The sequence below is a fragment of the Xenopus tropicalis genome, chromosome 8, assembly GCF_000004195.4.
Source record: "Xenopus tropicalis strain Nigerian chromosome 8, UCB_Xtro_10.0, whole genome shotgun sequence".
NCBI classification, from domain to species: Eukaryota; Metazoa; Chordata; class Amphibia; order Anura; family Pipidae; genus Xenopus; species Xenopus tropicalis.
In genome coordinates this window covers 135,919,580-135,945,989 of record NC_030684.2, presented here as the reverse complement: position 1 = coordinate 135,945,989, position 26,410 = coordinate 135,919,580, and the positions used below count along the sequence as shown (strand labels likewise).

General features: G+C 43.6%; 1 protein-coding gene across 1 annotated transcript in view; it reads right to left on the bottom strand.

The window, feature by feature from the left end:
- Nucleotides 1-235: 235 nt before the first annotated feature.
- LOC100495695 (butyrophilin-like protein 8) overlaps nucleotides 236-26,410 on the bottom strand; it is a 48,771-nt gene continuing 22,596 nt past the window's right edge. The window contains exons 4-7 of the mRNA XM_002938324.5: nucleotides 25,346-25,690; nucleotides 13,872-14,132; nucleotides 10,042-10,124; nucleotides 236-1,099 (exon numbers count right to left, since the gene is read on the bottom strand). Coding sequence (XP_002938370.2) covers nucleotides 992-1,099; nucleotides 10,042-10,124; nucleotides 13,872-14,132; nucleotides 25,346-25,690 — 797 coding nt within the window. The 3' untranslated portion in view covers nucleotides 236-991. The remainder of the gene's footprint in view (nucleotides 1,100-10,041; nucleotides 10,125-13,871; nucleotides 14,133-25,345; nucleotides 25,691-26,410) is intronic.

The window sequence follows — 26,410 nt, the reverse complement described above, 5'->3', positions numbered from 1 at the left end:
CAAGTCTGTGTTGGCCCCAGAGTGATGCAGCCGCCAGTTTGCAGGGAAATGGGCATTTTCAGTACAGTAGTTTTCAGAAAGTAATGGTTACGTGCGTAATATTGTGCGCTAATAGCGCACATGGCGGAAAATACCGCTTGAAAATTGGTCATTGCGAGATAAATAATGCCAAGAATATAGCGTCTTAATTATTGCAAGTACCCTTTTAGTGAATTGACTGTTAAGTTGCAAAAAATAAGAAGTAATAACATTTTTAATGCATGCTATAAATAGCGCTCGTTTTATCGACCTTTAGTGAATCTGCCCCAAAATCTAAAACCTTTCTGTTTAGAAGACAAATTCACAGAAGTGGAGGTTTGTGAAAAAGATGGTAAATCCAACAAATCTATCGCCTCTTATTTTGTCTCAATATCTCCTCTTTTGTGAATTCCCCCCTATGAGTTTTTCCACCCTTGGTCACTTGGACACTAAATGGGTCCCTTAGTTTGGAGTGCCCCAATTAGGTTTTAGCAGTTTCCGTTGCTGTTATATATACCATAATAAATCTTGCAGGAGCACTACTTCTCCATTCACAAAGGTGACAGTCTTTTGCTTCCTTGCTGCTTAACTGGGAAACAGGTCAAGCAGCAAATTATGTCTCTGGGCTTGTCCCCTGGGGGGGGGAAGATTTTGTTTCCGTGCTGGGCCTGCTCCTGGTTGCTTGGACCAAAGAAATGCTTTAGCAAATGCTGGGAGGCTGGATATTTCAGTGTTTTCCCAATAAAGTCAAAAGGGATTCTGGGAACAAATTCCTTAAGGCTCTTAGAAAAGTCCCATTTACATGGGTTTATCCTATAGGCTAAAGCTCACCCACTGGGTTATTAAAGCAGAAGCCAGGATAATAGCTGATCAGATTCCCAACTACAGACTGGTTTCCCATCATCGCCGCTTGTATCTTCCTGTTTTGAATGCTTTCCAATGTCTCAAATCTGATTTGGATCAGGTTGCTGGTTTAGGAAGAGAGGAGCTCTTTTTCTTGTGTTCTTTTTTTGTGACGCATCTCATAAAAATGATTAAATAACCGAGTCCTTTTATAAATCTTGCAACGGATGAAAAATGCCTGTAAAAGTAAAGAACAGTTTCTTGAGACTGGTTAAAAAATTCCCAAAGCTAAAAAAGTTATCTGTATTTACAGCACACCAACAGAACATACAATTAGTCACAAAATTTAAGGGTGAAGACACACAGAGCTACTAGTAGCAGCTACTTGTCAGGGCTATATAAATAGACAATGCTGATCATTTACTGATAATTGTCTCTCCGTGTGTTTAGCAGAGGCAATTCTCAGTATTGTCTATGGCAGGGTATTTTCTGGCGTTTAGTAGCCGTGACAAGTAGCTACTTGTGTGTCTTTAGGGCTCTGGTACACGGGGAGATTAGTCGCCCGCGGCAAAACTCCCTGTTCGCGGGCGACTAATCTCCCCGAGTTGCCTTCCCCCTGCCATCCCACCGGCGAACATGTAAGTCGCCGGCGGGATGGCAGACGCGGCGGCGCGATTTCGCACAAATCGCCGAAAAAGCCTCGCGAGTCTTTTTCGGCGATTTCCCGAAATCGCCGGTTCGCCGGTGGGATGGCAGGGGGAAGGCAACTCGGGGAGATTAGTTGCCCGCGAACAAGGAGTTTTGCCGCGGGCGACTAATCTCCCCGTGTACCAGAGCCCTTACCCTAAAAAGCAACATACCTTGATTTTAAGGAGGGAAGCCTGCACTTAAATTTTAAACAAATATGTCTATTAAAGTGCCGTGTGTAAATGCCAATACAATATGGTTTTGAGACAGTCAGTGCATTTTTGATACAGGTTTAAACATATATTTCATAACAAATAACAGTCATTTTTCTTTGAAGCAATAATATATTAATAGGCATGACTTTAACCATGTCTGTTTCTATTGCTTGTGTTGCAGTTCTCACATCCATAGACTTCTGAGACATATCCCTACTGAACTCCAGCAGCCAATCTTCTCTGGTTTCTGCCGAGCGTATAACTGATATGCAATGCTTTTGGGTGGTACAAAGATCCAATAGGCTGGAGGATAGAGGTTAATTATCTAGGCTCGGCTTTCTGAATTTTTGCTTTACAGGGACTTTCTCCTTTCAGTAATTTTTATTGTTATTGAAAGTCCTATCCTTAGTAATTTTTCAATTATATGTGCAATATACATTTTTTAAATGATTTTTAAAACCTTAAAGCCTTTTTGTTGCTTGCAATTTACAATGCTATATGTTGTTAGGGGTCACTGACCCTGGTAGACAACGATCATTGCTTGGTGAGGCTGTTATTTTACAAGGATGTACCCTTTTTGCAGGATTCAGATGTCGGAATCCTAAGAGTTCAGCCAAAGTAAATATGAAACCTTAAAATCGTGAGACTTTAAAACTCTGAACAACTAAAAAGTGTGAACTTTTTATTTTCCTCACATTTTAATATGCATATTAGGTTTTGGTTTGGGACTCAACTAAACCTTTTGTGGATGATTCGGTATTTGGCCAAATAAAAAATTATTGATTCATTTCACATCTATAATTTTATTGTTACTTTTTATCTCCAGTCTGTGTAACATTGGGCTTGATGCTAGAATAAATTGGGTAAAAGAGCTGGTGAAATCCCAAACTGAAAAGCTGCTTAACAATAATGTAATTAATATATATATATATGGCCAATGAGAAATCTCAGAATATCACTGTCTATATCATACTAAAACTTAAAAGGTAAACTATGCTTTCAACAACCTTATCTACATAGACATATCCAGTTGCGGGGGAGCTGAAGGATGTTGGGGAGGACGCTGGGGGGAGCTGGAGGATACTAGGGGAGAGCTGAAGAATGTTGGGGAGGATGCTGGGGGGAGCTGGAGGATACTAGGGGGGAGCTGAAGGATGTTGGGGAGGATGCTGGGGGAGCTGGAGGATACTAGGGGGGAGCTGAAGGATGTTGGGGAGGATGCTGGGGGAGCTGGAGGATACTAGGGGGGAGCTGAAGGATGTTGGGGAGGATGCTGGGCGGAGCTGGAGGATACTAGGGGGGAGCTGAAGGATGTTGGGGAGGACACTGGAGGGAGCTGGAGGATGTTGAGGAGGACACTGGTAGGAAGCTTGAGGATGTTGGGGAGGATGCTGGGGGGAGCTGGCGGATGTTGGGGGAGGATGCTGGGGGAGCTTGAGGATACTAGGGGGGAGCTGAGGGATGTTGGGGAGGATGCTGGGGAGGACACTGGGAGGGAGCTGGTGGATACTGGGGGGAGCCGGAGGATGTTGGGGAGGATGCTGGTGGGAGCTGGAGGATGCTGGGAGGGAGCTGTAGGATGTTGGGGAGGATGCTGGAGCATGTTGGGAGGACACTGGGAGGGAGCTGGTGGATGCTGGGAGGGAGCTGGAGGATGTTGGGTGGATGCTGGGAGGGATTTGGAAGATGTTGGGTGGATGCTGGGAGGGAGCTGGAGGATGTTGGGAGGATGCTGGGGGGAGCTGGAGGATACTGGGGGGAGCTGGAGGATGTTGGGGAGGATGCTGGGGGGAGCTGAAGGATGTTGGGGAGGATGCTGGGGGAGCTGGAGGATGCTGGGGAGGATGCTGGGAGGGAGCTGGAAGATGTTGGGTGGACACTGGGAGGGAGCTGGAGGATGTTGGGAGAATGCTGGGGGGAGCTGGAGGATGCTGCAGTGGGGAGCGGCCCATAGTATGGGGACACTGGGAGAGAACCAGCAATGTTTTAGGGGGCCCTGGGCTGGCTAGCAATGTTTTAGGGGGTCCCTGCCCTGGCACCAATGCAAAACGTAGCACCTGGCTACCAACGTTTTAGAGGGCCCTGGCTACAAATGTTTTAGGGGGGCCCAGGCTACCAATGTTGGTCTGTCATGATATACAGGTGCCACAGTGCATAATGAAATCCTTAGGGCCACAATATGTCATAAAATGATTGGGGCCACCGTGTCTATCTTCTAGTGCACTTGCATAACTGTGTGTGTTATGCTTTTCAGGTGTGGTTTTGTAAAATGGGCCTGATTTTTGGGGCATGGCCATAAAGTGGGCGTGACCTGAATTTTTTATGCACGGCAGATATTTTTGTCCCTCCTTCTACTTTTCAAATGTTGGGAAGTATGGGGATGCCTGGGATACAAATGAAAGGGTAGGAGGTAAGTCATTAGAATCGCTGGGAGGGGTGCCTAACAACTTGGATTCTACCCATACTTCTCCTTTAAGGAAAACCTTATTGGTTTTGCACAAAATAAATGTAGTCTCTTATTTTAGGGAAAATATAATATAAAAGGAGATGAGTTGATATGAGAAGCTAGTTAGGCAGAGAGGTCTTGTTAGACCATTCCATAAAATTTCCTACATATGTGAGGCAGGGATACTAGGGGTCAGAAAATAATTATTAGTAAGAGGAAGAATAATTGGAGAAAACAACCACCCCAGGGACCACAGAAAACAGCAGACATGTAAACCATGTGTCCTCCAGTCTCTTTTTTACACTGATACATACTTAGGAAGTTATTTACAAATATTAGAATTCACATTTTTTCTGCAACACAGTGATAGCCATAAAAAATGAACATACATCATTTCCATTTAGGGATCTCTATACCTGACAAAGTTGGCTAAATCTATGCATACTGGACATCACACTTTTCCGAAAACCCCTGGTGTTCATATTTTTTATATGGTTTTTGTTGATACATTAGGGTATGAGGGTCATTTGATATACTAAACATAGCAGTTTAGTAGTCTGAAGAAGAAAGGTATTTTTACCCATTTTGAATATAGAAAATTACAGGTATCTGACCCCTTATCCGGAAACCCATTACCCAGAAAGTTCCAAATTACGGAAAGGCCATCTCCCATAGACTCCATTATAAGCAAATAATTCTAATTTTTAAAAATGATTCCCTTTTCTCTGTAATAATAAAACAGTACCTGTACTTGATCCCAACTAAGATATAATTACCCCTTATTGGGGGCAGAACAGCCCTGTTGGGTTTATTTAATGGTTAAATGATTCCCTTTTCTCTGTAATAATAAAACAGTACCTGTACTTGATCCCAACTAAGATATAATTACCCCTTATTGGGGCAGAACAGCCCTATTGGGTTTATTTAATGGTTAAATGATTCCCTTTTCTCTGTAATAATAAAACAGTACCTGTACTTGATCCCAACTAAGATATAATTACCCCTTATTGGGGCAGAACAGCCCTATTGGGTTTATTTAATGGTTAAATGATTCCCTTTTCTCTGTAATAATAAAACAGTACCTGTACTTGATCCCAACTAAGATATAATTACCCCTTATTGGGGGCAGAACAGTCCTATTGGGTTTATTTCATGGTTAAATGATTCCCTTTTCTCTGTAATAATAAAACAGTACCTGTACTTGATCCCAACTAAGATATAATTACACCTTATTGGGGGCAGAACAGCCCTATTGGGTTTATTTAATGGTTAAATGATTCCCTTTTCTCTGTAATAATAAAACAGTACCTGTACTTGATCCCAACTAAGATATAATTACCCCTTATTGGGGGCAGAACAGCCCTATTGGGTTTATTTAATGGTTAAATGATTCCCTTTTCTCTGTAATAATAAAACAGTACCTGTACTTGATCCCAACTAAGATATAATTACCCCTTATTGGGGGCAGAACAGCCCTATTGGGTTTATTTCATGGTTAAATGATTCCCTTTTCTCTGTAATAATAAAACAGTACCTGTACTTGATCCCAACTAAGATATAATTAATCCTTATTGGAGCCAAAACAATCCTATTGGGTTTAATTACAGTTTAAATAATTTAAGGTAGGAGATCCGAAAATTTGGTACTGTACTGTTGGGGGTTTTTGACCTCCATAAAACTAAACATATCTACTATTGGCACATTCGGTAGAAAAAAAACTTGAATAGTCCTAAAAAATCCTTTGTAGATCCCTCTAGGACAGGGGTCAGGAACCTGTTTGGCTGAGAGAGCCATAAATACCACATATTTAAAAATGTAATTCTGTGAGAGCCATACAATATGTTTGGCTGCAGATGCTGCGGGGCAAAGTAGGGTGGGTCCCAAGGATGCTGGATGTGATGTGGAGGAGGGTGTGGCCTGCGCTCGGTGGATAGAGGACTAAGTAAAGGTGGCCATACATGAGCAGATCTGCTCGCTTGACGATGTCGCCAAGCGAGCGGATCTTCCCCCTGATATCCCCACCTACGGGTGGGCGATATCGGGGAGGATTTAGGTAAAAAAAAAATAATCCGATCGTTTGGCCCTGGGGCCAAACGATCGGATTATGTGGGCAGCAATGGGGCAGTCGGTTCGGGGACCGCATCAACGAGCCGATCCGGTCCCCGATCCGACCTGATTTTCTAACCTGGCCGATCGAGATCTGGCCGATTTCAGGCCAGATATCGGTCGGCCAGGCTGCTCTGCTCTCCCCATACACGGGCCGATTAGCTGCCGAATCTGTCCAAGGGACCCATATCGGCAGCTATAGTCGGCCCGTGTATGGGGACCTTTAGGCTTAAAACACATCTTCTATCCGCCGAGCGCAGGCCACGAACCCCCCCATTATTTTTTTTATTAAAGATTTGGCTGCGAGTCAGACGCAGCCATCAAAAGAGCCACATCTGGCTCCCGAGCCATAGGTTCCCTACCCCTGCTCTAGGAAATGGCCCTTTTAGGCCTGGTTCAATAAAGAGTGCCAAACATCAGGTTGCTGTTGACTTTTGTTATGGAAGCACATAGCAATCTCCGCACACCCTGATGATATAGCAGATTTGTATGAATTAATTAAAATAAAGGTGTTGATGTCTCCTTTATACATATGCTTTGCTCTCAAAGCAGCATTCCCTGGGGTGCAAGTGCTTGGGCACACCATAGCACGCTAGCATTTATTCATCAGTAATTAAAAAATGGCGGGTTAAATGTTACAATAAAGGTTAACTTCCCCTTTAAGAAGTTACAAATGCTTTTAAACGGGATATAAACAAAAAAAATTGATGTGAGTTTACTTTTCTGACCAATTTTGTAATTTACAATTTAAACAGGTTTATACTGCTAGACAGGCTCCTGCTTGGCAGCTCTCTTTGCACTTACTGGTTTCATTTAGCCCTCAGGTTGCTGACTCTAAGCTGAGCCAAAAGCTTAGAATAAGCTATCTAAAAATGTAAATTATTATTAACATGTATTTATAAAACATATTCTTAATAAGGGAAAAAGGGTCCTGCTCAAAAGAGCTTTAACGCTTTAATTGCCAACTTGCGTGGCATGTTGTTGCAGAAAAAGGTTTTAACTGCCAACGACGTGCCTTGCACGTTGTTTGGCAGTTATAAATTCTCTCTGCAGAAGCGCCATCTGCCACTTCTGCAGAGAGTTCTGAGCAATGACCGCACCCTGGGCAACGAGCGAAGGGGGCTGTCATGTCGGTCCTGCAATGCGATCATGGCAGGGCCGACCTCCAAGCAGCATCTGCTGCTTTACCTTTGGCTCTCCCTGCTTTCCCCCCTCCCTCTGGCAACGCCCACTCACTTCCTGCTGTGGGAGCTCTGTACAGAGGACCCTGCAGGATCACTGAGGACCCCTCAAGCAATCTGATCAGCCATCTAGCTTCAGGACAGGTAAATGCCCTTTCTTTACACTATTATACACACTTACACACACTTACCTGCATTTACACACACATACAGCAGACAATTTAGAACAATTTTTTTTTTACATTTTGCACACTTTAGCACACTTATATACACACTTACACACAACTTTTACATATGTACACACATGTATACACAAACACACACAAATTTTTTTTTTTTCATTTTACCACTTTGTTTTTAGTTTCTTTTCCCTAAAAACTGTATTTATTTTGACAGCGTGACTATTGGCTCAGATATTCTGACCACTAATTACAGTGTTGTGTCACTTATTTTGTTGTTTCACTGATTTGCACAATTTATGTGGTTTTATTGCATTTTTATCCCTGTATTAGTGTTTCTGATCTGTTTTTAGCGTAGCTTTGCCAGGTGTAACTTTGGTGTAGAAAATAACTTTACCTATTTTGAATTACTCAGAATGTGTACTTTCCAAAAATATATGGGTTTCTGGGGGTCTCTGTATAGTTAGGGGGGGTCACTGCACATAATACACTGACAGGGGTCTCTGTGTGCAAAAGCTGAGTTGGCAGGCGAGAAATCCATATGCGCTATTTTCATTTTGGGGTCAGTACATACCGCAGACTTTAGTATATCTATGCATATTGGGCATCAAACTGTTCAGTAGACCTCTGGTGTTCCTATTTGGGGTGATTTGCCTTTATCTGATCTTTATCAAGAAATTGTGAGAGATAAATGTGGCAAATTGCAACATTTTTAGGCAATTTTCTGAAATGTCATAAAGACCACTAACTTTAGGAAAGCTCTGCAGATTGGTACTTTGGTGTAGAAAGGACTGCAAGAACATTTTTATGCAAAAACTTAGGAAAGCTTTACAGCTTAGTACTTTGGAGTAAAAAGAAATGTTTACCTATTATAGATTCGAGGGAATGTGTACTTTCCAAAAATATATGGCTTTCTGGGGTGAGTGTACATTTTTGTAGCATTATCCCACATAAAGGATGTAAATGTGTTGATTTTACAGGAGCTGAAATGACAGAACTGATTAATCATATGGGGGTATGTTCCCATTGGGGCCCCTACATGCCACATACTTAGGTAAACCTATACATATTGGGCATCAAACTGTTCAGGGGACCCCTGGCGTTCATATTTAGGGTGTTTTATTTGGTTACTTTATGACCTGTAGGAGATAAGATACTATAGACTGGAAGCTTTGAAGCAATTTTCACAAATTTCACAAATTTTGATAAAAACCAATAACTTTAGGAAAGCATTGTGACTTGATAGTTTGGAGTAGACAGAAAGTTGTGCCTATTCTGTATTCCCCAGAATCTGTTCTTTCCAATATATGTAATTTTCTGGGATAAACCTTCTGTTAGTGGAATTTTTAGCCTTGAAATCTAAAGTATGCAGCTTTCTGGAGCAGTGCTTTGGGAATTTGGTAGGTACTGCTGGGAGTTTGTGACCTATACAAGTGAGAAATCTCCATAAAACTATATATATTTGGTATTGGTACGTTCAGGAGACATGGGACTTTCCAAATCAGGTGTATTTTTGTGCATAAAATAACTTCTGTTTCTGGTATGTGTGTTTATATTATGGAAATTTTTTTTTTTTAGACATTTAGAAGCCTATATCTTGTTACAGAATTAGAATAACACAAAAATTCTACCATATTTTGAAAGCTTAGGTTGTCCTGAAAAAAGCGATATATTGTTTTCCTGGGTAAACTAAAAGTCCCCCCGAGGAAAGGCCCCTAAAGTGAAAAACCTGTCTGGCAGTACAAGTTCCATTTTGACCAAAATGGCTGGCAGTAAAAGGGTTAAAACTGCTAAAATAAGAAAAGAAACCTAAATCATAAAAGTGCTCAGAAAAGCACCCTCAATTTCGATCAATTTATTTTTTAGTTTAGGAAAACCTACAATAAACTTTTGTTCCTCTAGTTCTTCATGTTTATGGCACAAAGTCAACGAACAATAATTTATTTGGAAGTTTAGATTGGTGCAGCTGAGTTTGACCATTCACATCCAATGGCGGCAATCACTTGAGTGGAGGCTGACCCAGAGTACATGCCTCTCCCGAGATCAGAAATAACACACTTATACTTGGCAACCGCAAGCCCCACTGCACACTCTACTTTTGAAACAGATAAGGGGGACCAACTGAAATTTAGCTCATGTAGTCGGGGAAGCAAGTGTATGAGGGGGAGGTGAAAAGTTTAAAACCAATGAGGGTTTAGTTCCCCTTAAATCCAAACTGTTGTTTGCAGAGGCATGTCCACCTGCTGTAATTATGTCAGGTTCATATGGTGTAAAAGGTCAAGAACTTCAATTTGTAGTAAAGTAAATATACTGCATTAATAAAATATCATGCATACCAGGCTGCAAGGAATCTCTTAGATACTTACCATAGCAAAAACCAAACAGCAGCATAAAGAAATGATGCAAATTAAAATAATAGACGTATGACTTGTTTCTGGGAATCCAGTATCTATGAAAGAAAGTACAATAACATTTATTTCAGACCCAAGAATGTCACAGGTATAGCTGACAAGTCTATTCATATAAACAACTCAATTATCTCACTCTCAATAAGGGAAACACTGTAGTATGTGTTAGGTACATGTATTGTTTATATTTACTATACATAAGAAATGACATTTCTTCAAAGAAAGTCAGATTAATTTATTTATTGTGAAATTAGCTATGGTAGGCAGGTAAGCAGAGGATCAGGAGCATAAGAGACAGGGACACCAGGTTAACCAGGTAAACACAGGTTTAATTAGAGCAAACTCTTCCCAACATAAACACTGGCAAACATGAGTTGTTCCCTCTGTGTCACCTTTCAGGGAAAATCTCACACTCTGGAACCTTTTCCCAGGGCTTCTCACCATCCCCAATGGCCTTCCTACATCTACAGTGACTCTCCGGCTCCCCAGCCTCTGGCTTCTCACTCAGCCCCACTGTCTCTCCCCTCCTGGGATACCGGCTCCCCAGCCTCTGGCACACTCTGGCTTCTCACTCAGCCCCGCTGTCTCTCCCCTCCTGGGATACCGGCTCCCCAGCCTCTGGCACACTCTGGCTTCTCACTCAGCCCCGCTGTCTCTCCCCTCCTGGGATACCGGCTCCCCAACCTCTGGCACACTCTGGCTTCTCACTCAGCCCCGCTGTCTCTCCCCTCCTGGGATACCGGCTCCCCAACCTCTGGCACACTCTGGCTTCTCACTCAGCCCCGCTGTCTCTCCCCTCCTGGGATACTGGCTCCCCAACCTCTGGCACACTCTGGCTTCTCACTCAGCCCCGCTGTCTCTCCCCTCCTGGGATACCGGCTCCCCAGTCTCTGGCACACTCTGGCTTCTCTGGAAGCTTTAGGGTTTTTTACTAGTGAGAAAAATCAGGGCCTAAACTGTAGGTAGGCAGAAGAGGCACCAGCCTAAAGCCCTACAACGGTAGGTTCCACATAGTGCTGGGCGGTATACCGGTTTAACCGGTATACCGGTTTTTGAAAAAAAAACGATATGATTTTTGAACATACCGCTATACCGGTATGCGCGCCTCCTGCAGTTTTTATCCAATTACATCCGGGTTGCGCCCGTGCGCACGTGACGTCGGCGCGCATGTGACGTCGGCGCGCACGCGACGTCGCTAGGACGCATCGCTGGAGCTGGAGGAACCACAAGTTGGGTAAGTTGGGCTGGGGCTGGTGCTGGGGGGGTTGTGGCTGGTGCTGGGGTTGGGGGGGTTGTGGCTGGTGCTGGGGGGGTTGTGGCTGGTGCTGGGGGGGTTGTGGCTGGTGCTGGGGGGGTTGTGGCTGGGGCTGGGGGGGGTTGTGGCTGGGGCTGGGGGGGTTGTGGCTGGGGCTGGGGGGGGTTGTGGCTGGGGCTGGGGGGGGTTGTGGCTGGTGCTGGGGTTGGGGGGGTTGTGGCTGGGGCTGGGGGGGTTGTGGCTGGGGCTGGGGGGGGTTGTGGCTGGGGCTGGGGGGGGTTGTGGCTGGGGGGGGTTGTGGCTGGTGCTGGGGTTGGGGGGGTTGTGGCTGGGGCTGGGGGGGGGTTGTGGCTGGGGCTGGGGGGGTTGTGGCTGGTGCTGGGGCTGGGGGGGTTGTGGCTGGTGCTGGGGCTGGGGGGGTTGGGGCTGGGGGGGTTGTGGCTGGGGCTGGGGGGGTTGTGGCTGGGGTTGGGGGGGCTGTGGGGGTTGGGGGGGTTGTGGCTGGGGGGGTTGGGGGGGCTGGGGGTGGGGGGGGCCACCAATATTTATTATTTATTTTTTATTTTTTATTTATATACCGTCAAATACCGTGATACCGATATAATTTTGAAAAATACCGTGATATAAATTTTTGGTCATACCGCCCAGCTCTAGTTCCACACAGATACCTGTTCTCCTTACCCCTAAGTCTCTTGCTCCCGCTGCTTACCAGTGCTCTCTGCCCCTGTGACATCCCCATGCAGCGCAAACAATCAATGGGGAGGGGGGTTAAGGTGGGCAGCCAGGTTGCCTAGGGAGCCTAGCCAGCTTGGCCCACCTCTGAGAAAAATATATACCGTATTTTTCGCCATATAAGACGCTCCGGAATATAAGATGCACCCAATTTTAAAGGAGGAAAATCTAGAAAAAAAAAAAAGATTCTGAACCAAATACTGTTATATTAAAAAATATTTTAATCTTTTCAAACACCACTGTTTAGAAAAAAAACGCTGACTTGGACAAAAAAAAATCCCATAATGCAGCTCTCCTTCAGCAAAAGCAAGACCTGAGCATGCGTACAATATACCGTATATACTCGAGTATAAGCCGACCCGAATATAAGCCGAGGTACCTAATTTTACCTAAGAAAACTGGAAAAACATATTGACTCGAGTATAAGCCTATGGTGGGAAATGCAGCTGCTATTGCTGTTTTTTTTTTAACTGTCAGGCAAGTTTGGGAAGGCTAAGGAAGCTGCCATACTAAGTATCAAGTACTTGCCATCCTGCTGTGTGTGCTCCCATCCTGCTGTGTGTGCTCCCATCCTGCTGTGTGTGCTCCCATCCTGCTGTGTGTGCTCCCATCCTGCTGTGTGACATGTCATGTGACATTGTTCTGGGTTTACTTTTCAGTTAAGTTTGTTCATTTTCATAAAAATAACAATTAAAAAAAAATTAATAAAGCGCAGGTATGCAAAGAGTTAAAACTTACAAACTTGAAATAAAAGCTCGCAATCTCTCAAAACATAATTAATGAACACAAATGTCAATGTATAGGAGGACATCAACCTGTGTTCTACAGCTGCTTGCTAACTACAGTGGAACTGTGGGGGATGACTGGAACTGCAGATTCAGCAACAGGTAGATTGCTACAGAATACAGTTCCATCTTAAATATATACCATAATCAGTCAATGGCTGTTGATTAGCGGCTTCAACAGCAGTTGGGATGTGCGACCTGTGGCCACAAGTTCTACAGTAGGGAAAAATAAAATGGGCAGCCTCTAAATGAATTCTGCGGTGGGGGGCTCAGAAATAGTAAATATACACCACCTATGAAAGAAGTGCATGACTGAAATTGTGGCCAATCTCGGCAGCCCATAAAGAGCCGGAGGCCATCAGGTAACACACGCACAGTCTTTCTCTTATGAAGAGATGCAAGTGAATGCGGCATCAACACATACACACGAATCCTATTCTAAAAGACCTATTCTACCAGCAAGTAGCTTTGATTGAGTGTAATCACAAAACACTGCTACTCCTCCCCACCTGCTTATGACTGCATCAACTTTGAACCCGCGTCCGCAACTGACAGTTCTCACCTCCGCGGGGTGGGGCGGGTGCGCGAGGAAAGGCGCAATGGATGCCGGACGGGGGGGGGGGATGCCAAAAATGTGTATTTGCCGTATAAGACGCACCAACTTTCCCCCCCCAGTTTTGGGGAAGAAAAAGTGCGTCTTATACGGCGAAAAATACGGTAGTTTTCCTAGGATAACCAAAAGTTTCCATTTGGTAACACCCTTTAAGAAGTTCAAGGATCTACAACTATATTAATTAAAGGAAATGGACAGCTCCATGGGTTAAGAAAATTACACTTATTTAAATCAAATAAGAGCCACCATAGAACAAACGCATATAGTGCCAGGACAAATGGAGATTACAGTTAGCACATTAGTCATGTTGTGGAATTCTAGGGAGACAATGGGCTTTATTACTCAAACTATAAATACAGAAAAACAAAATAAGACTACAAACGAAACGTAATACAATTCTCACCTCTGATCTGCCTGGAGCTTTGCTTGCTCTGATTTAGAGAATTGGAGACAGTGCAAGTGATTTTTGAAGTCGTCGGTTTAGGAATATCACTGATGATATGATACAAATTATTTTCATCTCTGAACGTGTTTTCCATTGCTGGGATTACTTTGTTCCCCTCATTATCTGTCCAAATCAAATACGGTTCTGGGTACCAGCCGTGGGACTCACAAAACACAGTGTCGTCAGCAATTGTGGAAATGACAGGGAGAGATCCAACAGCTGAAACACAGAGAGATATAATTAGTGGTGCAGCTGTACTGCCTGTTACCCATAACTCCCAGCAATAACACTGTACAGACCACACTGCTTTATTCTCCCATTTTCCTGGGAACCCAGAAAAATTCCACTTGAAGAACTGTAGGGCAGCGTGAGTTTCCCTCTGTGGTCATGTGTTTAAAGCTCCTTCTCCCATTCATTTCTTCTTTATGACCAATACCATTACATTGTGCTCCCCTGTTTATAGTGGAGAAGGGATAACATACAGTACATACATTAGGTGCTGGCCCAAACTCACTGCATGTGGAAGGGAGTTAACAGCAAGAGTCAATTAGAGCCCCTATCGAAACACTGTTGCCAGTGGGGTAAATGGCAACCTGTAAATAAAACTGGGTTCCGATCCCCAAATATTAACCAATCCTGAGTGTTTTTTTCATCCATGCACTGAGCTGAATATTACTCAGACAGCCAAATGCTATTAGGGCATGGGGAGTAAAAAGTTATATAATTTTCTGTCACTGTCCCCATAGGTTGTGTGTCTGTATATTTTTTATCTATATAAAGCTACTTATGTATGCAGCATTTACAGCAGGTTGTTAACATTTAGGAGCATAACCCTGGGGCACAGCATGATTTAGGGCAGGGGTGGGAACCTTTTTGGCTGAGAGCCATAAACACCACATATTTTAAAATGTAATTCCGTGAGAGCCATAAAATATGATTGGCCACGAATGCTGTGGGGCAAGGTAGGGCGGGTACCAAGGATGGCGGATGCGATGTGGAGGAGGGCGTGGCCTGCGCTAGGCAGATAGAAGACGTGTTCCAAGGCAGGCAGGTTATATATAGGCATTATGGTTGAACGTGATGGACGTACGTCTTTTTTTAACCTAACTTACTATGTTACTATGGGGGCATGACCTGTGCTCGGTGGATAGAAGACGTGTTCTAAGGCTTAGAATACGTCTTCTATCCACCGAGCGCTGGCCACACCCCCCGCTATATATTTTCTATTAAAGATTTGGCAGCGAGCCAGACGCAGCCATCAAAAGAGCCACATCTGGCTCCCGAGCCATAGGTTCCCTACCCCTGATTTAGGGTCTCAGCTCTTACTAAAAGCTAAGGTGTGAGTGTCATCAAAAATAATAGTGGAACAGTTTGAAAATGAGCAGTTATTTATAAGTACATAGAAAGCATTTTGTGCCAAATATGGCACATATGGATGGCTAATAAGTATGCCCCTGTACAGACTCTTTATAAGGGTTGTGACCAATCAGGACAGATATTTTAAGATTACACGTTGTTTATATTATATGGGACCTCAATGATCCCCTACGAAACGAATGTACTTCAACTTTTTTTATTTTGCTTTTCTTTTCCTTTATTCTTATTCTATTCACATTATTAGGTCACGTGAAAAATATGTATATTTTGAATACTCTGTATATTTTATATAAACTTCTTTTGTATATTTTGTATAGTCTGAGGCAGACCCTTATGCTGTACTCTGAGGCTTGCACAAACTTGTTTGGCCTATCTATGGCATGGCTGTTTCATGTCCTAATAACGATTTGCAAACTGTTCCACTACTGCAGTTATTTTGGATAATGCTCACACCTTAGCTTTTTGTTAGGTCACTGCCTGTAACCCATTCACTGGGGTTATGCTGTAAGATCATCAGCCATTTTTTTGCCACTTTGGCTTTTTTTTTTATTGAATACTTTTCACTATTAGCGTAATTACATATTCTACTTAAAGCCAACATTCACCATTAATCCATTACAGAAGCTTGATTCAGTCTCACCTCTTACTCCTCAATCCACTTGCTAGAGTGTATGAATATGTGGTGGGTGGGCGTCATGGGAATATTTAAAAGAATTATTACTTACTCTGTCTCCTAAAGGAGTGTGGGGGGAGTAGAAGCATTTGGTCCCAAAGGGGAACTTATTAGTCTGCTATTATTTAAATCCAGCCCTGCCTAGTTGAAGCTATAGTATGATACTTTAGTCTCCCTATGACATACATTTTTTATTTTGGTTTTAACTTAACAAAATATTAACAAGTTATGGTATATAATTTTACATTTCAGTGGGCTCTCTAATTTACCTTTTGTAATATTTTCTAGAAATACCTAATCAGTTTAAGTAATTAACGTACCTCTTTTTTAAGAACACAAGATGGCAGTATAATAGATGCTATAAATTATTTGATGCAAATGAAACCAAGCACATGACGTGAGCGACATCGGATCTCGACCCGCCTTTTCTCCCAACCATAACCCTTTTACCTCTTTTACTTACCAATCCCCAATAAACACACGGACACCAATTCTTGGGATAAAAATGGCCGCAGAACATTTTATTAACAACAATCAACGTTTTAATTTAAAACATATCATAAAGAACAAATAATATACAAAATATCTCATAGGAAGCGTAGACAGCACCTTACATTAAAGAATAAATAAATAAATAAATGAGGCATTCAATTAATTGGTGGGGATAAAAGGCCGCAGCAGCTTTATTAATTTAATGTATACCAACAATGTAACTAACTGGTTAAATGTTACTGTATCACAACCCGTTGTACCAGCCAGCCCCTGATAACAAAAATACACAGCAGGCCGCCTTATAACCATGTGACAATTACCCTCCATGCCAAGGCCAATTAATCCATTATATTGGACTTGGCCCTTCTCCACCAAGCTAAAGCTCTCTCCAGCGCATCCTGAATGCCCATATTAAATATGTCCAAACCTATATTGGACAAGTGTATCCTGTCTGCTGCATATAGGCCTTCCCCACCATTTTCCAATTCATGGTGTCTATGTACCGTAAAATTCAGAGTCTTAGCAAATTTAGCAATGGCGAAATTAACCTTCCTACGACACTTCTCCAAAGGCCGAAGGTATCCCTCTTGTAACCATAATAGTCTCGGTATAACCTCAGACCAAACTAAAACACTATGCGGAAACATAAAATGAATTTGCGCCAAATCCCGCCTCATTACCCTTATTAGGTCAATAGTTCAGCACTTACCAATGTCATTACCACCCAGGTGAATAACAATAACCGCTGGAAAACCCCACCTGGCTCTCATCTGTAAAGTAATAGGAACCAAATCAACCCACTTCAAGCCCCGGATACCCATCCAAACAATTTTAACATCACTCAAACCCAAATTCACTGAATAATTACGAGACTCGGCTCTGTTCTTCGCCCAGTGAACAAATGAATGGCCGATGAACCAAATAAGTGGCGGAGAAACTGGAAAAGAAGATAAAACATTATAGGTCCACTAAAGCTGGCCTCACATAACGTTGAAAACACCTAGAGGTCCACCTGCCCAGCTTTTGTATAGAAACATCACTAAATCCCAGGATGGATGCTTGGGTAGCCGCACCAATACGAAAAGAATGAGTTTTAAACTCGTTAGGAGATAAACCTATAAAACAAATGCACTCATGCAAAACCTTGGAGAACTGATATTTTGAAAGAAAGCTGTCATCGGCATGGATAAACAGTGGACCCCGAGCAGATGAGCGCACCGACAAAAATGCCTCAAAAGCACGAACCGGACAAATACTATCAATCTTGCTCCTGCCCAACCAAATAACCATTCCTTTTCCCAACTGGTCCGTTTTAGACCGTCTAATCAAAACCCTGAGCTTATCTTTTACCACCACCACATCATCTAAGTAAAGGCCACCTGGCACATTTTTACTGTTAGAAACCGCCTCGCTGACCCTCAATGCTGCAAAAAAGGAAAGAACAAACACAGTTCTAAACATCATTTGCTCATATAAAGAATAACAAATATGCGGCAAAGCAGCAATTAACCTACTTAATATTAATAGCGTTATCGGCTTTCTGCCATCAGCCGGTCTTCTGACCCTGCTAATACCCTTGACAATTTGCTTTACCAAAAATGATTTTGTAACATCTAGCCTATTTAACAACTTGAGCCAAAACGAAATTCCTGCCAACCGTTTTTGTATTGCTCCAGCCGACTGCTGAGCTTGACCTTGTTCCAGCACATACCATGTAATGATTTTTTCATCATCCAAGCCAAATTCCTGATGAATGTAATCCCTGAATGCCATCCAATCGCTCCAGCTATGTACATATGACTGCCAAGTTTTTTCCGCCAATGAACAGCTTAACCATTGCTGAACTCTGGCAGCGCCAGGTCCCATAGATAACCCGGACAGGCAATCCCCTGACGATCCAGGCTGCTGTGCAATTCCCAGAGCCTGTGAAACTGGAACCGAGACAATGCGTCGGCAACATGGTTTGCTTTACCAGGAATATGCTTAGCTTTAACCCATATGTTCCATTTAACAGCTCTAAAAACAACTTGCCTAAGCAAGCGCAAAACTGGTGGGGAGTCAGAGGAAAGGTTATTAACCACCCTGACCACTCCCAAATTGTCACAATGCCAAAGAAGTCTCTGATTTGCCAACTGTTCACCCCAAACCTCAAAAATAACCAACAATGGAAAAAATTCTAAAAGTACTAAATTTTTAGTAAGGCCCTGCTCAATCCAACTAGCAGGCCAAGAATCTGCACACCATTGATTATTCAGAACTGCACCAAAACCCGCGGAAGCTGCTGCATCCGTATAGAGCTGAAGCGCTGTGCTATCCCTAAAATCACCTTGCCAGTAGGTACGACCATTAAAATCTGAGAGAAATTGGTCCCAAATCTTTAAATCATCCTTAACCTCAACCGGCACCCTGATGTGCCAGCCAGGGTTAGAGATACCCGCAATGATAGAAACTAAACGCCTCATGAAAACTCTACCAATTGGTATGACCCTTGTCGAAAAATTGAGGTGCCCAATAAGAGACTGCAAATGTTTCAGTTTAACTTTTTTGGCAGAAATAGTAGCTGAGATTAGACTCTTCAATTTTTTGAGCTTATCTGCTGGCAACCTGAACTCTTTATGCACAGAATCAATTTCTATTCCAAGAAATTGTAAAACCGTAGTTGGCTTAACAGTTTTATTAGCCGACAAGGGAACACCAAATTTGTGCGCCAGCCACATGAAATTTTGGAGAAGAAAATTACAACACTCAGAGTGGGCTGGGCCAACAAACAAGAAATCGTCTAAATAATGCACCATTGTAGAGCAACCCGTGTCAAATTCAACAGCCCACTGCAAAAAACTGGCAAAAGCTTCAAAGTAATAACAGGAAAGTGAACACCCCATCGGGAGGCAACGGTCAAAGTAAAACCGCTCATCAAAATGAAACCCCAACAGTTTGTAACAATCAGGGTGAATGGGCAGCAACCTAAAAGCAGCCTCTATATCACTCTTAGCCATTAAAGCTCCCTGACCACAGCTTTGTACTACAGCAATGGTACTGTCAAAAGAAGCATAAGAAACCGTGGACAACTCACGGCCAATGCCATCATTAACCGAACTTCCAGATGGAAAAGACAAATGGTGAATTAACCTAAAAGAACCAACTTCCTTTTTGGGAACCAATCCCAATGGTGAAACTCTTAAGTCCGAAAAGGGGGGCTCAATGAACGGACCAACAACCCTACCCAAAGAAACTTCCTTTTGAATTTTTTCAGCAACCAACTGAGGGTTCACCCTAATGGATTTTAAATTATCAGGAAAAGGATGAACTCCTGATCGGTCCACCGAAGGAATCCAAAAACCAGACTCAAATCCCTTCTCTAATAAATCCGCCATCTGCCGCTTTGGGTACAACCTTAGGTATGGAAGCATTGCGGCCAACCTCACTGGTGTTATCTGCTCTACTGCCGGGTTCCTTAGGGGATGGTTTGGCCTGACCTGAGACAAATCGCTTGACACAACGAAAAGCAGGATGCCCACCCCCACAATGCGCACATTCATGCTTAAATCGACAATTAGCCTGCCAGCGACATGACGACTCATTAAAGGCCCAACAAGTATTGTATTTAACTGGGGCCTTGGCGCCCACAGGAGGACCCTGACCCTGTGACCTAGGAATCAACATGCCCATCCAAAGATCAATGTCCTTGGACCCCCAAGGAATGGACCTTTGAATAGCCATCTTCTGACGAAAACGGTCATCATAAATAAACCAAGCAATACCACCATAAGCTTTAGAAGCTTCTAAAATAATCTCAATATGTTTGAACAACCCTGGGCCTAACTGTGGCTGACTACCACTTAAAATGTTGGAATAAATGCAAAAGGCTTGCAACCAATTGGAAAAGGTCCTAACGACAGGTCTCCTCCTATCAAATTCAGTATCTGCTTTCTTTTCTGCCTTAGCCAAAAATTCTGGCAGCAAAGAAAGCAAATCAACATACTCACCCCTGGTAATCTTGTCCTTGGCTGCCTGGGGGAGATGCAAACCTAAAGGTGTAGCATCACATAATATAGAATCCCTAAATGCAAATTCAGAAACCCCTGCGCTTGATTGCTTTGCCGCCGCGCCAGAGGAGATAACAGAAACTAAAGCATTTAAAACATCAATATTGTCATATTTACCAATCACTTTGATCTGTTCCGACTCCGGTCCAGCTGGCTGTGGCTGACCCAACTGCTGTGGATTCCTCTGAGGGGGAGGTGGTTGTCTGCTTCCTGGAGCCTGCTTGCCTGAAAGACAGAGGGTGGCAGCAGGGATAGGGGCAGCTGCAGGCTTGCTAATGCCTGCACTGCTGGTGGAAGCTATAGCAGGGGGAGGAGTGTTACAGCTCGGGGGACCTGAGACCCCATACTGCCACTTGCATCAGCGGCAGCTGGGGTCCCAAGCACAGGAGGGGACATCGATGGCCAAATCCCAGCAGCATCTTGATCAGGCGCCGATCTCTTGGCCGGCGCTAACTTCAAAGCCGGCTTTCTCTTAGCCGCTTTCTTCTGCTGCTGCTGCTGTGCCTGGCGTCGCGTAACCATGGCAACCCGACGCTTCCCACCGCTCAGACCTGCAGCGCCGCTCCTTGATGACGTCATCGCGCGGGCGGGAGAGGTTGCTTCCTCAGACGGCAGGCTTGGCGATCTGTGCAGGGCTGATACCGATGAAGGCTGGCACTGGGACCACAACGCCTGGATATCTTCGTCGCCGGCTTCTGTCTGGATCCACCGGATAATCTCTTGAAGCTTGCCGCCCTCCATAGTCGCTTGGGCTCGGACTCCTCACTGGCTCTCCACGAAGCTGTCCCATGCCGAATGTAAGTATCCACAGGAATTCCCAACTTTTATACCCCTAGCTTTCCCGGGCTTTGTCCGTAACCATCAGCTGACCCCCATGACAACCAATTGGCATACTGTAAATAGCTTGACCCTGTAACTGAAAATAACCTATCCCTGAACTACTGTACTTGTAATGCATTTAACCCCTAATAGGCTGTCACTTTCCCATGCCCCTGCAGACTAATAGCCCACAGGTTTCATGAACACAAAACAAATGTTTGTATAACAAACAACCAACTTTGAATGAACATACACCATAACAAGCCAAAATAACTGCGCAGCGCAACAGGTGCTGCCAGCTGCCCTTCCAGCCCGGAACCCCCTACCCAACAAAACTCACCTCCTGATCCACTTATTTACCCCTGAGGTTCCAGGCATGCCCCAAACAATTAACAAACTCCCTTCCTAACCCAACCATTGTTTTCCCCCAACTCAATCACCCCGCCAACACCACTCGTTGCCTCCACCTCTATAGGGAGGGAGGGTGGGCGTTTTACTATGCTGCCTAAAATGGATGAGGAGCGGGAACGGTTCCGATTATTTATACCCCTATACAAATCAACCAATCACAAATAAAATGGGAGTGGCTATGTCTGCCCTACGGCTACGTCATGCCCCTGCTTCCCTGCCTTTCCCTACAGGTCATTGGGATACTGTACTCTCGCATAACTTTACAATTTCTTTCAGTCTCATTTAACCCTTAATGATTTGATTGTGTATACATTGTGAGAGAAATGCTGGGTTAGAGGTGGAAGGTGTGTATATTTCTCCCAGATTTCTCTCTTATATATACTAAGCTCCAGGGAAAGTATGCCAGCAGTTCTTTCACTGCATTCGGCTTTTGGAAAAGCCGGTAAAAAGGGCCCTGGAGTGAATGGAAGTGAGCGGGTGGGACTTCCATTCAACAGGCTATCCAGGTTTTGGCGAAGCCTGGCTAATTAGTGGCCTCGTTAGGCTTCAGGGGAAACCCCTTTAAAGATAGTGTCTGCAGAGTGACTCACTCTCTCCTTTCCTGGGGAACTGGCTGCATGCAGTAAGGAGAGAGCCGGACACAGTGAGTAACCAAACTACTTTTGTTTTTTGTAGAGTTGAATGCTAGATCCTCTCTATTGCATAGAGAGGGAGCTGCTGTATGTTTAGTTAGAGCCGGACAGGCTAGGATTTACTTTTATGTTTTGTTTTCTGATATACTCCTGTGTGCCGGTTATATGTGAATAAAGCGGATTGCAGTCAGCTTAAACCTACTGTATGTGCTGGGTGTGAACTGTTGTTTTCTGAGACCAATCTGATCCCTGCAATCTACCTAAACCCCCAGAGACTGCACTGTTTGGACGAGTTGCCTTACAACATACATATCAGAAATATATTAATAAGCATAAATCAGCAGGTGTAAAGTATCTTTATCTGCAGTCACAATTGGAGTTTCCACCTTAGACTTAGGGGAGGGTATTATAAGTAATGTATCAGTGTTTGCAGATGACACAACTCTGCAGACCAGTCAGTTCTATCCGGGATGCGGCACCTTGCAGCAGGATCTGGGCAAACTGGCAATCTGGGCGGCTAAGTGGCAGATGAGATTTAATGTGGATAAATCTTTACTTCCTGCCCCCCCGTAATTTATAGTACTGCATAATTTTATTGATTTTAAAGTTAATTTCTATGTAAGTATATGTTGGACATAAGATGGTGTAAATCAGGGGTCAGGAACCTTTTTGGCTGAGAGAGCCATAAACACCACATATTTTAAAATGTAATTCCGCGAGAGCCGATGGATAGAAGACATGTTCTACGGCTTAGAACACATCTTCTATCCGCCAAACGCAGGGGCAAGGTAGGGTGGGTCCCAAGCATGCCGGATGCGATGCACAGGAGGGCGTGGCCTGCATTCGGCAGATAGAAGACGTGTTCTAAGGCTTAGAACATGTCTTCTATCCACCGAGCGCAGGCAATGCCCCCCGTTATTTTTTTTTTATTAAAGATTTGGCAGCGAGCCAGATGCAGCCATCAAAAGAGCCACATCTGGCTCTCGAGCTATAGGTTCCCTACCCCTGGTGTAAATGGAAAAACTCTGAGGCAGTTTTGGTGTTTGTGAAAGGCCTGGGAAGTAACTTTGATAGCTGCTGAAATTTCAAACGGAATGCCGTTGAACAAAAAGCAAAACAATAAAAACACAAGTAATAAAAAATGAAGACCAAATTCAAATTGCCTCAGAATATCAATATCTACATCATACTAGAATGTAGTAGTACTAGTAAATAAAGATTTGAGCATCACACTAAGCACCAACTTTCTACAAAAAAAGACAAACCTTTGTAGAGTATGTAACCCCTTCTTGGCTGTAACCAAGCCAACAGCATAGCTAGATAGGCCTAGAGCACGGGGCACACATGACTCAATCCTTCAGGATGGGCCTTCGCTATGCGTAAGGGACCAAACGGAGCTATGGTGGAGGCAGGACCACCAACCAGCACAACCTCCCAGCGGAGAGTAGCCTGGCCCAGGATCTGTATCCTCAGGGTGTCCCTTAGCAGCCAAGGATCCCTCACAGCCGACTATGGATCAGGGATAAGAACTGACCTGATACCTGCTTCTTAACCGTGTCCTGCTCTAAGGCAACAGTGACTGAAGGGAAGAGTACTCCCAGCTAATCTCTCCTGGTTGGAGCCAGAAACTGCTCTTTCTAACTAGATTCACTATCTCGCTTTCCTAGAACGTGCTCTTATAAATTATCCTGATACTTACTACTCCTCATTCACCGGGTCCCTGCTGCAGACTCTAGGGTAGAATGCTTTACTGGGGCCCTGTTGATCCCAGGCTCATGAGATGCAGAGACTCAGCCCCCTGCTAAGCACTATATTAGAGTGCAAAAGGAGTGGCCTCCCTGTTAACCAATAAGACACATACGCAAAACTATAAACCGATACATGGGTCTTCGCCCAGTAACCGCACAAACCAAGGAAGCTCCAGGGTTTAAAGCCATAGGGACATGTTAACCCTATGCGTGCCTACAAGTATCTAGCATCATTTTCATTCATTGAAATGTCCATTACATTCCACAGAATAACTAAGCTGCCCAAACAACTTTTACCTTTGGTGGGTCTAATAAACATTAAAAAAAACAAAGGGTTGATTGCTGTGAATTACTACACTAGAACAATCTGGCCAGTCTGTTTGTGCGCAGGAGACAGAAAGCCTTCAAAGATTGCCCCAGGTATAAGATCTTGTGCTGACCATTTTTTAGGGCAACAATGTTTAAATCTACTTACATGCATTTTAATAAAACAAAATGGCATTGGTGTGTATTAATCTCATGTAAGTATATTACAAACTGGTGCCTTCATGATATATTACTTTCAGCAGTGCAACTGATGCAATGTGTGCAAGTAAGCCTGATGGTGGCCATACACGGACCGATTCTAGCTGCCAATATCGGCCCCTTAGACTGATTCAGCATCTTATCGGGCCGTGTAGGGGCACTAATGACGGGCCTGTCCGACATCTATCCTGAAATCGGCCAGATCTCGATCGAGCAGGTTTAAAAATTTAGTCGGCTCGTTGATGGTGTCCACAAACCGACAGACACCTATACCCATCGTTCTAATTCGATCGTTTGGCCCCAGGGCCAAACATCAGAATTAGCCTGAATTAGCCCGATATTGCCCACCCATAGGTGGGGATATCAGGAGAAGATCTGCTTGCTTGTCAATCTTAGCGTGTATGGCCAGCTTGAAGCAAAGAGAGAAAGGTATTTACTGTTGGCATTCAGCATTAATAAGATTAATTTGGTTGTTCTACTGAACTGACTCATACATTCTCCCATACATGGCTATGGACCTCTTCAGGTGCCTTTACACAACAATTAAATATTGATCCCCTATAATAGAACAAAGTTCTAAACTAATAAAAAATAAAATGGCTCACTTTAGGTGGTCAAAACCCCACCTATTCAAGATGCAGCTCTGCTGGACAATGCCATTTCGATATGATATTTCACATGTGAAACAAGTAAAACGTGGTATACATACCATTAACCAGTAGTTCTACTGCTGCACTGTTATGATGCTTAGTGGATTCAACAAAGCAATCATAAATCCCAGAATCCTGAGCTGTGACGTTACGGATCATCAAAGGGAAAATTCCTCTAGTGATGTTCTCTTTTAGCAGTTCTGTTCTGTTAGCAAACTGTGGCATCTGGGCTGTGTAATCGTCTTTCCCATTAATATAAAGATGAACATAGTGCTCAAATATAGTCTTAAACCAACAAATTTCCATCTTCTCTGCGTTCATCTCGGGGGTCATACGACAAGGTAACAGCACATCTGACCCAAGTGCCACAGATACTGATGGTGTAGATGAGACTTGAAACCTGACTTTTAAATATAAATACAAAAAACTTATAGCTGCTTATAAACTGCTCTGTAAAATATAAAGGCAATCAAAGCTTTGAATTTATAGACAAAAACACATAATGCAATTGCAAATCAAAATAAAATAAAGCAAAAGAGAATGCACTACATAGTTACACAGGGTTAAAAAAAAAAGAGTCCATCAAGTTCAACCCTTCCAAGTAAACCCAGCACTCATAAACCTATACTTACCCCTCTATCCACTCACATACAGACCCACACTGACCTATCTATACACTCACATACAGACCCACACTGACCTATCTATCCACTCACATACAGATCCACACTGACCTATCTATCCACTCACATACAGACCCATACTGACCTATCTATCCACTCACATACAGACCCACACTGACCTATCTATCCACTCACATACAGACCCATACTGACCTATCTATCCACTCACATACAGACCCACACTGACCTATCCACTCACATACAGACCCACACTGACCTATCTATCCACTCACATACAGACCCACACTGACCTATCTATCCACTCACATACAGACCCATACTGACCTATCTATCCACTCACATACAGACCCATACTGACCTATCTATCCACTCACATACAGACCCATACTGACCTATCAATCCACTCACATACAGACCCACACTGACCTATCCACTCACATACAGACCCACACTGACCTATCTATCCACTCACATACAGAC